This window comes from Nuphar pumila, chromosome 3 (genome assembly GCF_984573655.1).
Source record: "Nuphar pumila chromosome 3, dmNupPumi1.hap1.1, whole genome shotgun sequence".
Classification (NCBI taxonomy): Eukaryota; Viridiplantae; Streptophyta; class Magnoliopsida; order Nymphaeales; family Nymphaeaceae; genus Nuphar; species Nuphar pumila.
This window is the reverse complement of record NC_143251.1, coordinates 132396289-132409500: the sequence shown is the minus strand read 5'-3', so window position 1 is coordinate 132409500 and position 13212 is coordinate 132396289. Positions and strand designations below refer to the sequence as shown.

The 13212-nt window shown below is 39.5% G+C and overlaps 1 protein-coding gene across 4 annotated transcripts in view; it reads right to left on the bottom strand.

Moving 5' to 3' along the window:
- Window positions 1–4355: 4355 nt before the first annotated feature.
- The window catches only part of LOC149843878 (zinc ion binding protein), a 67823-nt gene continuing 58966 nt past the window's right edge, over window positions 4356–13212 (bottom strand). For all 4 annotated transcript variants that reach the window (XM_090000124.1, XM_090000127.1, XM_090000126.1 and 1 more), the window contains exons 6-8: window positions 5024–5099; window positions 4885–4931; window positions 4356–4801 (exon numbers count right to left, since the gene is read on the bottom strand). In XM_090000124.1, the coding sequence (XP_089856250.1) occupies window positions 4627–4801; window positions 4885–4931; window positions 5024–5099 (298 nt within the window). In that variant the 3' untranslated portion in view covers window positions 4356–4626. The remainder of the gene's footprint in view (window positions 4802–4884; window positions 4932–5023; window positions 5100–13212) is intronic.

Here is a 13212-nt window from a genome sequence, read left to right as displayed (position 1 = left end):
GTCTGGTTTGGATATCCGATGGACCCACCACCGATCACCTTGGTTCGGCAAGCTCTTCTCCGATCTGATTCACTAAACAATCTAATCCAGCTTAGGGTCTCATCATTGAATCCTTTTACATGTAGAACAAGCAGCCTGTGTAAAATAGTTAACTGGATCTGGATCTCACGAAGGCCACACCTTGCCAATTCTAAAAACGCCGTTATTTTTCAATAATTCTTTGAAAAAACGAAAAATAAAGGCTCTAAAAAAAGATCATCCTTTTAGGAGAAATGTTTAGAATACAAAGAGTTATTCGAATGTACTTTTTGAAAAACTTTGGTATGGATCCAGTTTTATTGGTTTATCAAAGTCTTGGATTTAAGCTCATAGTTTTTATACCTTTAGCTTATCTCATTTTTAATTAAAGCCAGATTAATCCATACACATTATTTTCTGAATTATTACGGCTTATTTTTATGTGTATTGTATCCATATTTTTAAGGGAACTTTCTTTATAATTATCTATTTTTTGACCAATTTTTGCTCTTTCACGTATTTTGCTGTCTATGAAGTAGATAATGTCTCATATAGATTTTTAGGGTTCAGTGACTGCCACACTCAAACTGGATCCAAACCAGACCCGTTTAGTAAATCCAACTGAATGGATTTGGTTAGTTGGATATCCAAGTCAAGTTTTGGCAAGGACCGAGTAAATCATTGGATATGGAGCTTAAAAAAAGATACAAATGTATATTTACATTGAACTTTAGGCTTGTACGGTTGATTGTCCATCCATATGCAGATCCAGATTCAGAAAAATGGTTTCTATAAGATCTAAACTTGGATCCTGATCCAAATAAAACTCCCTGTTTCCAACCTTCTGGTTACTGCATCCAGTATTACCAAATGAAAATTGGATTCATATTCAGCTCCATTACGCCTGTGGGTCTAATTGGGTTCCATTATCAGATCCACACTTGTTTCTCAAAATTCGGATTCGGATACGGGTCCACACAACCTCCGAATATTTGGTCGTTTTGGTAGAATGTCGGGAGTACTTTGGACTATAAAATGTGCAGAATTATTGCCACGTCACTGAGTGTAGCGTGTAGGGCTCAGTCGGCTACCAAATGGTGGCTCTTAGACAATGGCGAGGCTTCTACGGCAAAACCAACTAACCCTGCCCCTTCCACCGACGCCAGCTGTACACGTGTACCACGTGAATGAAAAACTTCCACCGACGCCAGCTGGACTAGGATGTCAATGGGTCGGGTTTGACCCTGCATCCCACCCATACCAAACCCTGACCCTACGTGTCAACGGGCCTGGTTACCCGGAACCGATCCGACCCAAATCCTATAAGGTCCGGGTATGGTGATAAATAAGAAGACCTGATTAAGACCCGGGTCCTGAGCCGAATGTCCGATTAATACATGGACCCGAGTATAGTTTATGAAATTTTATACCAAACCCAGACCCAACCCAAGTTCTGATTAAGACCTGCAAATTTTCAGTACAACAACAACAACAACTACGCCTTCATCCCAAAGCAATTGGGGTCGGCGATATGAACCAAAAAAGAAAATCATTCTGGGTCTTCCACATGAATCCTTCTCCTCCAATCATTTCTATCCAATGCCATGTCCTTGGTGTAAAATGATGAAAAATATGGTTTTACCAGGTATGGTATGGGTTTCTTATCGGGTCCGGGTATGGTTTTTCTTATAGTGGACTCGATTATATCTGGGTCCGGACTTAATGCCATACCCAAAAATCTGGTACAAGTCTGGTTTCACTTGGATCTGAACCAAACCCAACCCGTTGACACCCCTACCTATAGGTTTGGTGATAAATAAGAAGGTACTAATAGAATCAGGGTCGGACATGAAGGATCTGATTAATATATGGAGCAGGGTATGGTTTGTAAAATTTCATGCCAGACCATTTTTTGACCCGAGTAAGATCCACAAATTTTCAATGTAGAAATGAAAAAAAAATTATTTTACAGGTATGGTCTGGGTCTGGTTCATATAATCCTCATATGATTGGATAAGGTTTCTCATGGTGGGTTTGATTGGACCTGGGTCCAGACCCAGTACCAGCATCTCAAATTAAGTATGAGTCTGGTTCTACCTGGGTCCAAATCAAACCTGACCCATTGACGCCCCTAATCTGGACTTACAAAATGGATCAGATACCATCTGGTTCTCATTAGATCCATAGATCAGAATTTGATTCCTATCTGAATAATAACTTATACGGTAGGGTTGAATCGAGATCTGAAACAAATTTTGTAATACTGGAGATGGTAAGAAACAGTAAAAGCTAAACTTTTTACATGTAAACCAAAAAAAATTCAGATCGCTCACAAGGGCTTTGCTCATTTGTAGGAGCTAAGGATGCAAACGGATAGGATTCAGCATGTCACTTTAATGATTTTTTTTTTTTTTGGCTATTCCGACTTGATCTGGATGTCCCATACTGGATCCAATTTAGATGATTTGATTCCAATCCTTTTGCATAGCAATTTTTGAACATCACCAAGTTGATGGGACATCATGAGTTCCAAACCCACGAGAGGCGTCCTTTGCCACACCAAAGCAGATGGACCTCACGGTTTTACCAACCAAAGGGCAGACAATATGCAGCCAGTAATAGAGTGTTTCACTAGGCCAAGCAAAAAGAAATAAATAAATAAAAGAAATTGGATTTTAATTCAGATCCAAATTAAATGTGACCTAAAATACTGATCGAAATCCTATTTGAATCCACGTTCGGGTCTTTATTGTAAAGATCCAAACCATGAATTAACTTGGTTAGGAATTGGGATGTTATACAATATCCAATCCGTTTGCAGCCCTACTCGAGGGCTTCTTATCCGCTTATAATTTTCATCGTGCCACTAAAACAACCTGGATCTGAATCCAATACCTGCAAGTAGGGATGCACACGACAAGCTCAGCTCGCTCACTTAACATGGTGCTCAGGCTTGGCTTGAGCTCGGCCCAAGCTTGAACCACTTGTGCTCAGGCTCAGCTCGGCTGGGTTCGGTTCGGTTCATTAAGCTCGGTTCGGGCGCCTTACCAAAAGAAATCCCTGGTATACCAAAAGGTAGGCATAAAGATCTCTAATTTCACTTAGCCAAACATTCGGATGCAGCTGACGCTTCAGATTCATTACAACCTCACAAATTCTAGGGTTCTTTCTTTAAGGATTTATCCTCAAATCAAGTCCATGAAACCCATTTAAAAACACACACGTTCATCAAAAATACAAAAGCAACTCACTTACATCCAACCCTAAACAACAGAAAATGAATGAAAGATACCTAATAAACAACAGAAAATTTGTAAGATATATCCCAAATTTTCTCAAATCAGATAACTCATTGGAGCCAGCTGCAGCCGCGGAGATCCCATAGCTCCCTTTTGTTCTACCCTTGCAGAGGGAATCCCTAATGCATTGGGGTTTTTTATGCCCAAGCTTTTTCAAAGAGGGAGAGAGGAGGGGAGGGGCACGAGGGAAAATGGGAAGGGGCTCTCAAGGGAAAGAGGGACGGAGGTCAAGGGAAACCTGGCAGGTACGGAGCTCAAGGTAGAGGGATGGGGGACCCAAGAGAAGAGTGGACGTAGCTTATTTTAATTTTTAAATATTTAATATATTATATAAAATAAAATATGAACCCAGCCTTATCGCGCTCAATAGACCGATCAAGCTCCGATAATTTGCTCGGTTGAGCATGAGAGCTTAGTTAAAACTCGGCTCATTTACAGGATGAGCCAAGCTCAAGCTGGCTTGGTTCATTATGCATCCTACCTGCAAGTAGGACCATAACCAATCCGGATCCGCCCTACATGCAGAATTGGTTCCCTTGAGTCATGGCTAACCAACTTGTTCAAGGGGAGGGTGACTATGTCTATGTGCCCTAACCGGGTTTCTCCGAAACTCAAAAAACTTCTACACGTTCATAAATAGAAAAGGACCCCCTTGGATTTGATCAACACTGGTTCAGAACTTTGGGTAATCCAACGAAGATAAACTCCTCATAGCAACGACAGCTTACCCATTAAAAAAATATTTCATTTTAAAACGAACGCAGATTGATTATGATCAATAACTCTCAACAAAGATTAACTCTATTTTCATTTTGTAGTTATGTTAAAGAGTAAATCTGATCGATCTGAATCTGCATCTAAATTGTTAAGCAGTAAGTCTTGAGTCCGAATATGAAACAGATCCATTGAATTCTACATGGTACTTACGAATGGGAACTGAAAAAATAGTTTTGAAAGCACGTATTTTACCAAAAAAAAAATTACAAATGATTGGATTCAATTTGGACCCAAACACAGATCAAACAAAAATGTCAACTCGGATCTGAAAAGTCTTTACCATATAAACCTGAATCTGATCCAAAACAGTCAAATCCTATTGACAAGATCCACATTTGAACATAGTATATCAGGGTGTAGGACTAACTGAATTCAATCCAGTTGCACCAATATTGAGGAATATTTGTTGCTTCCTGTACATGCAAAATTTTTATACCTTACCCTACAAGATCCCCCAAGAAAACAAAGGAACTTTGTGATTCATGAACAGAACAAGATGCTATGGACAAGATGAATAAAGGATCAAGAGTGATTAGAGATGCTTTGCTCTCCAATCAACAGCAAAGTTTTCATCTTCTCTATCACTTGAAGACTCTTCGCTTGATTCTTCAGCCATGAATGCAGGGCGCTTACGCTCTTTCTTGAACTTGGCAGCTCGATGCTCCTCCAAATTCTTTTTCAACATCTCCACTCTTTCCATGTAAGTCCTACGAGCCAAACTTGTGATTAGCAATAGATATAGGAATCAAACTAAAACACAACAAAGATTACTAATTGCATTCCAGATCACCTTTGCTCCACAGAATCTTCCAACTCTCTCCATTCCGCAGCATCAAACTGCCAAACACACAATCTTGTCAACATACCCTACATGTGTTTGTGATAATGTTTGTGCATTTCTGTGTGTAACTAAATTGGGTTGATAATACCTCTTCTTCTTCCAAGCGATCATCAAATTCCTGTAGGTCCTCTTGAATCACCTTCTGGAATTCTTTGTACTCGTCTCTGCATTGAAGAATGATTTGCTCATTTTGCAACGAATCAGAAAAACATGCATCGACTTTTGTACAGGGTACATTGCTGTATCACCACATTCTGGAATGCATCTTGATGATCTTTTATTAAGAATAGTTACATAACTTGAATGATATTACAATTTCTCAAAAAGCCCAAACACACACACACAGCACATCTGATTGACATCCGACTGTTATCTCTCCCCCCTTTTTTTGCTAAACCAGATTTTTCTGTCCCATAGTCGAATATAAGGATCCATTATATATATATATATATATCACTGTCACCGATATCGACAATATTTTAAAAATATCGTGAGAAATACTGATATTTTAAGGTACCCAATATTAAAGGTAATATCTTGCAATATTTTCAAAATATCGCCAAAAGACAAAATATCACGCTATTTTTGGGGAAGAAACTTGCTTTTTTAATTTCAGGTTTGCATTTCCTTTTTTTTGTTTCTTTTATATTTTAAAACATTTAAAACATGTTTTTTTATATTTTTGAAAGAAAAATAATGCAAAACATATTATTTTCTTGGCATTTTTGTTATTTATATTTTTTTCAATTTTTTAACCTCCCAAGATATTCCTGAAATTTATTAACTTTCAAAAATCTCTCCGAGAAATACTTGGATCAAGAAATTACCTTTAATGATATAGGTGACTATGACTATGGAGTCTTGTCTTTGACTGTGTCTATTAAGGGCATTTTGGTCTTTTTTCTTTGTAATAGGTACTATCCACTAGGGACAATATTTATATATTTTGTCTTTTTATTTTTTTCCTTGCATTTATGTGAAAGGGGTAAGGGCTTTATAGTTTTTTCAGACCATAGAGCAATTAGAGCTCCCAACGGTCATATTTATGACCATTAGGAAGTCTCACTCTTTGCCTCTAAGAGTGGGATCTCTTCCCTATCCCTCTATTGTTATGTATATACAGGGACACTTGTCCCCAATTTTTGTAACATGCTTTCTCAAGCGTTTGCCCACTCAATAATATTTATTTATTTTTATGTCGTGGCCCTCTAACGGCTAGTGTTTGAGAAATTTCTTGTGGACTTGCATTTTGCCCATAAGTGACACTTTGTGTTTATGCATTTTTGTGCTCTTGTAGCTCTTAGAGGCAACTCTTTTTTTACTCCATCTTGTTTCATTACACGGTATGAGAGCTAGGGACTCTCGGAACATATTGTTTGTGATTGATCAAGGGACCAAGTGCTTGTGGTGTTGAATGACGTGTTTTTAATATCACACATATTTTTTTCTTCCCTTCTATCTTTTTATTCTCTTTCTCTATGGATCATAATTCAAAGATTGAGCTTGCTTTCAAGCTTAATGGGAGCAACTACATGATGTGGTCCGCCGCAATGGAGAACCACCTCAAGGAGAAGAAATTATAAAGATATGCAATGGACACCACTCTTGAACTCTAACTCATGCTCACTAAGCTTGAGGGAGATATACAAAAGCCTCTTGAAGGAGATAAAAAATTGAATGTTGTTTATGACAATCAAATGAAAGTTGAAGATTGAGAGAGCAACCATGTCAAGATTTTTGCATGGTTTATGAACAATATAGGCATTAAGATTTGTGTTAATATTGCCAAATTTAGAAAGGGAAATGAGACATGGCTATTTATGAAAGACATGTATACCAAAGGGATCTTGCAAGGCAATATTACTAGCAAGACAAAATTAGAACTACAAAACAAAGATATATAAGTGTTAAGGATTTTTTAGTGCCTTGACCCCTCTATGGGATGAGTTGACAGTTTTGGAACCTAAGTGAATGGCTCTCAAAGATGTAAAACTTAGGCGGAAGCAAATGGAGAAAGAACATTGCTTTCAAATTTTTGCATGTGTTGCATCTCAAATACGAACAAGATCATCTATTCTACATGGGATTACTCCCTTGCCTATAGAAGAAGTCCTTGCTCAAGTTTGCCAAGAAGAAACTCATTTTGGCATGACAAAAGAAAGTGATGATGTGTTGGTGGTCTTTAGGCCGGATAATAATGTCAAGAAATATAGGCCTCTTCACTTTGGGAGGCAATATTACAATGAAGGCTTTAGAAAAATTATGTCACTTTTGTAATGAACTAGGACATATCACACAGGTTGAAACCAAACTAAAAAACAAAGTGAATTATGTTGAAGAGTCCGTACCAAAGAAAAAGGAGGAGGCTAGCAAGGATGAAGGTGAAAGCTCAATAAGCCTAAATCAACTAACTATGACACTCCAACAACTTTTAAAGAATTCATCAATTTCGGGTCCAACTATAGCTTCATCCTCACTTCCAGGTGTGTTCTTGGATTTTTGACTCGGGAGCCCTTTTTCATATGGCCCCTCATGAGAATGTTTTATCCAACATATGCACTAACTCAAAACTGTAATGAAGTATGCAGAAGAATTTAAGAATGCAAATGCATTCACAATGTCCAACACAGGACTAATAGACAAGCATAAGAGAATAGGATTCCACAAGGAAACAATGCAAAAGGCCTTCAAAGAAGGCTACAACTATATAATGTACTCTTTATTATAAAAGAGGAGCTTGCAAAAGCATCAGGAATTACAAGGGGATGCACCCCTATTTATACACCAAGGAGGCACTTGGGGGCTCCCAATAGAGTCGTTGGGGGCTCCCAACGACTCTATGGTGGGGCCCCTAAGTGTCTCAAAAAGAAAGTTTTAAAAAATGAAAAAAAGGAAAAAGAATAAAGAAAATAAAAGGAGAAGAAAAACAAGTACCCCTATCGGGTACTTGTGAAAAGACCATAATACCCCTATCAGGTATTATGATATATATATATATATATAATAGTACATTTATTTTAACACCCCACCTCAAACTTTACGGGGAGATAACCGAAAGTTTGCCAAGAAGAAACAAGAAGCGAGGAGCAGGAAGTGCTTTAGTAAAAAAAATTGCGAGTTGGTATTCGGATGTGACATATGGCAGTGTAACTGTCCCACGGAGATACTCATCACGAACATAGTGACAGTCCATTTCTATATGTTTAGTCCGCTCATGGAAGGTGTGGTTGCTGACAATATAGATGGAACTTTTGTTGTCGCAGTAGAGCTTCGAAGCACCCGAAATTTCAACTCCCATATCTTGAAGAAGGCTTCGAAGCCACACAAGTTCCATTATAGTAGTTGTCATAGCTCGGTACCTATATCACATGGATGCAAGTGCGGGGATGCGGCACTTCCAAAAAACCCGGGTGCGGGGGTGCGACAGGGGCAACAATGTAAAAAAAAAAATTATATATATATATATATATAATTTTGAAGTTTTAACAGTTTAACATTTAACAGTAAACATTGTCATAAACTCATAATATGATTCATCATGCATGCAGTATATCAACCTAAATATCAAATTATCAATCAAATAAGTAAAGCAATTACATAAATCGACCTAAATATCAATCAAATAAGTATTGTATAAAAGAACTAAATTACATACCAAAGTATATCATGATAAAGTAATGGATGTCAATAATTTTCTTCTTCATCATCAAATGCATCATTAGAAGGAATACTGGGCTCAGCTAAATCCATGTTTGTTACGTTGAATTCATGTTCTCCCTCGAAGTCATACTCTTTTGGGTTTACATCTCAAAATTTGGATGTTCCTTGTCTGCGTTATAAACCCAATTTGAAAATGATAAATACAATACAAGTATATTTAAATGAAAACTAAGAAATAATCAAATAACTAAGAGAGCAAATTAGTACCTGTATTCATCATTGCTTCACGAAAGTAATCGAAGATTTGAATGAACATATACTAAATCCTCTGCACGCTTGCTGGTGAGTTTGTTTCTCTTCGTGTTGTGGATTTGAGAATATGTGCTCCAATTTCTTTCACAACAAGATGAACTAGCAGGCTGCGATAGCAATCTTAATGCAAGACGTTGCAGAAGAGGTGTTTCTGATCCAAATGTTGACCACCATGTGATAGGATCTATATTATCTTCTTCTCTCGCGAATAATGCTGGTGCATATAATCTCGAAGATGAAAATTTTCCAAACTCTTGTGTGACTTGATATATAAGATATGCTTCTGGAAAAAGTCTTGTCATACACATATTTCTATGTCTTGATAGCTCTGGGTCTAAATTTGGAGGGATACGACCAATACCACAAGCCCGCCACTTATTTGCATAATATTTTGGATTAAGAGAATGTGCCATGCAATGCAAAGGAGTGTTACTCTTATCTCATCTTCTGACTAAAATTGAATGAATATAATTAAAAAAAATCTGAATCATGCAATGCAGAATTTTTTTCTTCATGCATGAAAACTATAGCTTGTATTTTTTCAATCATATTATCCCACATTTCATAAACACTGTGAAGCATGGGTTCATCCTTATCAACTTCTCTTAACATTTCCCAAATAGGTTGCGTAAATTGAAGGAAGTATACCACTTTGTCCCAAAATTCATCATCAAGAATGAATTTCTTAATTTCTTGAGCCTTCATATCATCATCAACACGATAGAATGTCCAATTTTCACCAGTCACCATGTTAATCAAAGCATTCTTCACTCTTTTAATCCTCTTCATCATCACAATGATAGACGCAAAACGTGTTTCAGCGACCTTCAACAATTTCAAATCAGAATGCCTATTAAATATAGCATTAGCACGATGGTGGTTAACAACAAAATTCCTAATGCTTTTGACATTTCTTTCTAAATCTTCAATCCATGAACATAGAGCATATGCTTGTGAATTTTCTTCTTCTTTGGGGTTGCAGATGCTCATTAGGGCTAGATTTAAGTTGTGTGCTACACAAGGAGTCCAAAAAATATGAGGGTACTCACTCTCCAAACTCAACGCTGCACTTTTACAAATTGGAGTGTTGTCTGTAATGATTTGTACCACTTTCTGATCACCCACTTCTTTTATCACTTCTATAAACAATCCCTTCAAATACTCTGCATTTTTATATTCCCCAGATGCATCAACTGCTTTCAAGAATATTGGGCAACTAAGCGAACAAACAATGAAATTGATTAATGAACGCCTTTGAATATCTGTCCATCCATCAGACACAATAGAAACTCCATTTTGCTCCCATGAATATTTTTTAATCTCTAGCAACCTCTCCACATTTGCCCTCTCTTCTGCAAGAAGTCTGGTTTGTATTTTTTCTGAACTTGGAGACACAACCACTCAAATTACAATTTGCCAAGGATGTTACTAAATCCTTCCAATAAGGATTTCTAGCCGCATTAAATGGGAGTGAACCAGAATAAAAATACCTCCCAACTTTTCTATCCAATTCTTCTCTTCCATATGTATTGAATGTTGCTTGTATCGTTCCTCTACCTCCTACATTGACTTTTCTTTTTTTTTCAGCATCTTCTTGGTAGCTTGCAAATGGCACACTGACTGCAGAAGAATCGGTCATTGCCTTTCTCTTCTCATATTCTTCTTGTATTTTCTTGTATTGCCTTCGCATTGCCTCATCAACTTTTCTGCAAGCTGAAATGCCATGTCCTGGTATCTTCAACAAATGAGCCTTCACTCTTGTGTAAGACCCAACAAAATCTCTTTCGCAGAGCTTGCATCGAAATCTCTTGTTTCCACCACCTCCTTCTCCAGTTTTTGCAAGTTTATCTACATGTACCCATAGTGGCCCCACATCATCAATCCCACTGCAACTATCAGCAGAACTCACATGTTGGAATGAGGATGACGCAAGTCCTTTCCCTTTATCCGTCATTTTTATCCTGAAAACACAAAAAAAAAATACATTGAAATTTTCAAATCAATTCGAAAACACAGGGAGAAGGGGGGGCTCAGCCCCTCCCCTGCCAACCCAACAAGAGAGCGAGAGCGAGGGGGGCTCGGGCCCTCCCCTGCTGAAAACAGAGAGAGCTAGATGGGGGAGGGGCTCGGCCCCTCCCCTGTCGACCCAAAAAAAAATCCAGATGGGGGAGGGGCTCGGCCCCTCCCCTGTCGACCCAAAAAAAAAACAGATGGGGGAGGGGCTTGGCCTCTCCCCTGTCGACCCAAAAAAAAAAACAGATGAGGGAGGGGCTTGGCCCCTCCCCTGTCGACCCAAAAAAAAAAACAGATGGGGGAGTGGCTCGCCCCCTCCCCTGTCGACCCAAAGAAAAAAACAGATGGGGGAGGGGCTCGGCCCCTCCCCTGTCGACCCCAAAAAAAAAACAGATGGGGGAGGGGCTCGGCCCCTCCCCTGTCGACCCAAAAAAAAAAAAAACAGATGGGGGAGGGGCTCGGCCCCTCCCCTGTCGACCCAAAAAAAAAACAGATGGGGGAGGGGCTCGGCCCCTCCCCTGTCGACCCAAAAAAAAAAACAGATGGGGGAGGGGCTCGGTCCCTCCCCTGTCGACCCAAAAAAAAAAAACAGATGGGGGAGGGGCTCAGCCCCTCCCCTGTCGACCCAAAAAATAAAACAGATGAGGGAGGGGCTCGGCCCCTCCTGTGCCGAAAAACGAGGGAGCAGGGGGGGCTCAGCCCCTCCCCTGCTGACCCAACAAGAGACCGAGAGAGGGAGGGGGGAGGGGTGCTCGGCCCCTCCCCAGCCGACACAAGAAGAGAGTGAGAGACATACCTGCGAAAGGAGAGGAGGAGCCCGGGAGGCGGAGCTGGGGCAGCGATGGGAGAGAGCTCGAGCTCAGAGGGAGAGAGAGGAGAGATTAGGGCAAAAAAAATTTTTTTGCCCTAATCCTCCTTTCATCGGGGAAATTTTTTTTTTACGCCCAAATTATGGACAAAAATGACCCTGGGTGCGTTGACCGCACCCAGGGTCGTGTTGACCGCACCCGGTGCCGCACGCGCACCCGCGTCGCGTCGACGCGAGTGCGGCATCTGTTTTTCCGAGTCCCTATGACATAGCTCGATACTCAGCCTCAGTGGAAGATAATGAGACTTTCTATTGTTTCTTGCATCTTCAGGCGATCAGCGAATCTCCTAAAAAGACACAAAAGCCAGTAGTTGAGATTCAATTATTTGGGTTACCTCGCCAATCAGTATCAGTATAAGCAAGTAAATTTAATGAAGAGAGTGAGGATAGGAATAGCCCTTTAGTTAAAGTATTTTTTATGTAGTGAATGATCCGAAGCACAACACTCATATGCACAGTTGTAGGGGCATGCTGAAATTGGCTTGCGGAGTGCACAACATGAGCGATATCAGGCCCGGTGATAGTCAGATAAGTGAGAGATCCAATGAGTTGTCGGTAAGGAGTAGGATCATCCAGCAGAATTCCATCCTCCAACCGTAGTTTAGCAGTGATAAGCTCAGGAGTCTCTACTTTTTTGTCATCTAAAATTCCAGATTTGGAACATATATCTGCAGCGAGCTTCATCTGTGACAAAATAAAACCTCGAGGAGAGTACGTTACTTCAATACCAAGAAAATACCTAAGAAAACCCAAATCAGACATATCAAAGTTATGTTTTGCCATATTTTTAACAGTAAGAATACTACTTTCATCATTGCCTGTGATGATCATATTATCAACACAAAGCAGAAGGATGATAATACTATTACCTGCACTTTTAAAAAAGAGAGCAGTGTCAGTATAACGTGAACGAAATCCCAAATTTATCATGATAGCACTAAATCTTGTTAGAAATCTACCTGCGTCGAGAAAGAGAGAGGGAGAGAGACGAAACGATGGAGTCCACCAGTACCTGCGTTGAGAAAGGGAGAGAGAGAGACGAAGAGATGAAAGCAAGAGGTGAGCGGTTGTCACGTTTTTCAATTAGAAATCGTGACCTAAACTATTCATTTATAACTTAATTACAAAGGTATGGATCCGGGTCTGGTGTATCCAAACCCGATTAAACATAACGTATATGGTACACAATTTTTTACATGGATCGGGTCGGATCCCGGATTGGATCCTTTTGCACCTTTTTTACCCCCCCCTCAAGTTGATCATGGTTTTGGACCATGAACAACTTGCCTTTAAGCATCCAAAAACGATCCTTGGTTAACCCTTTGGTAAATATGTCTGCAACTTGTCTTTCAGTACTGATGAATTCAGGCTCAATCTCTTTTTCTTCAACCTTCTGTCTCACAAAGTGTTGGTCAATTTCAATG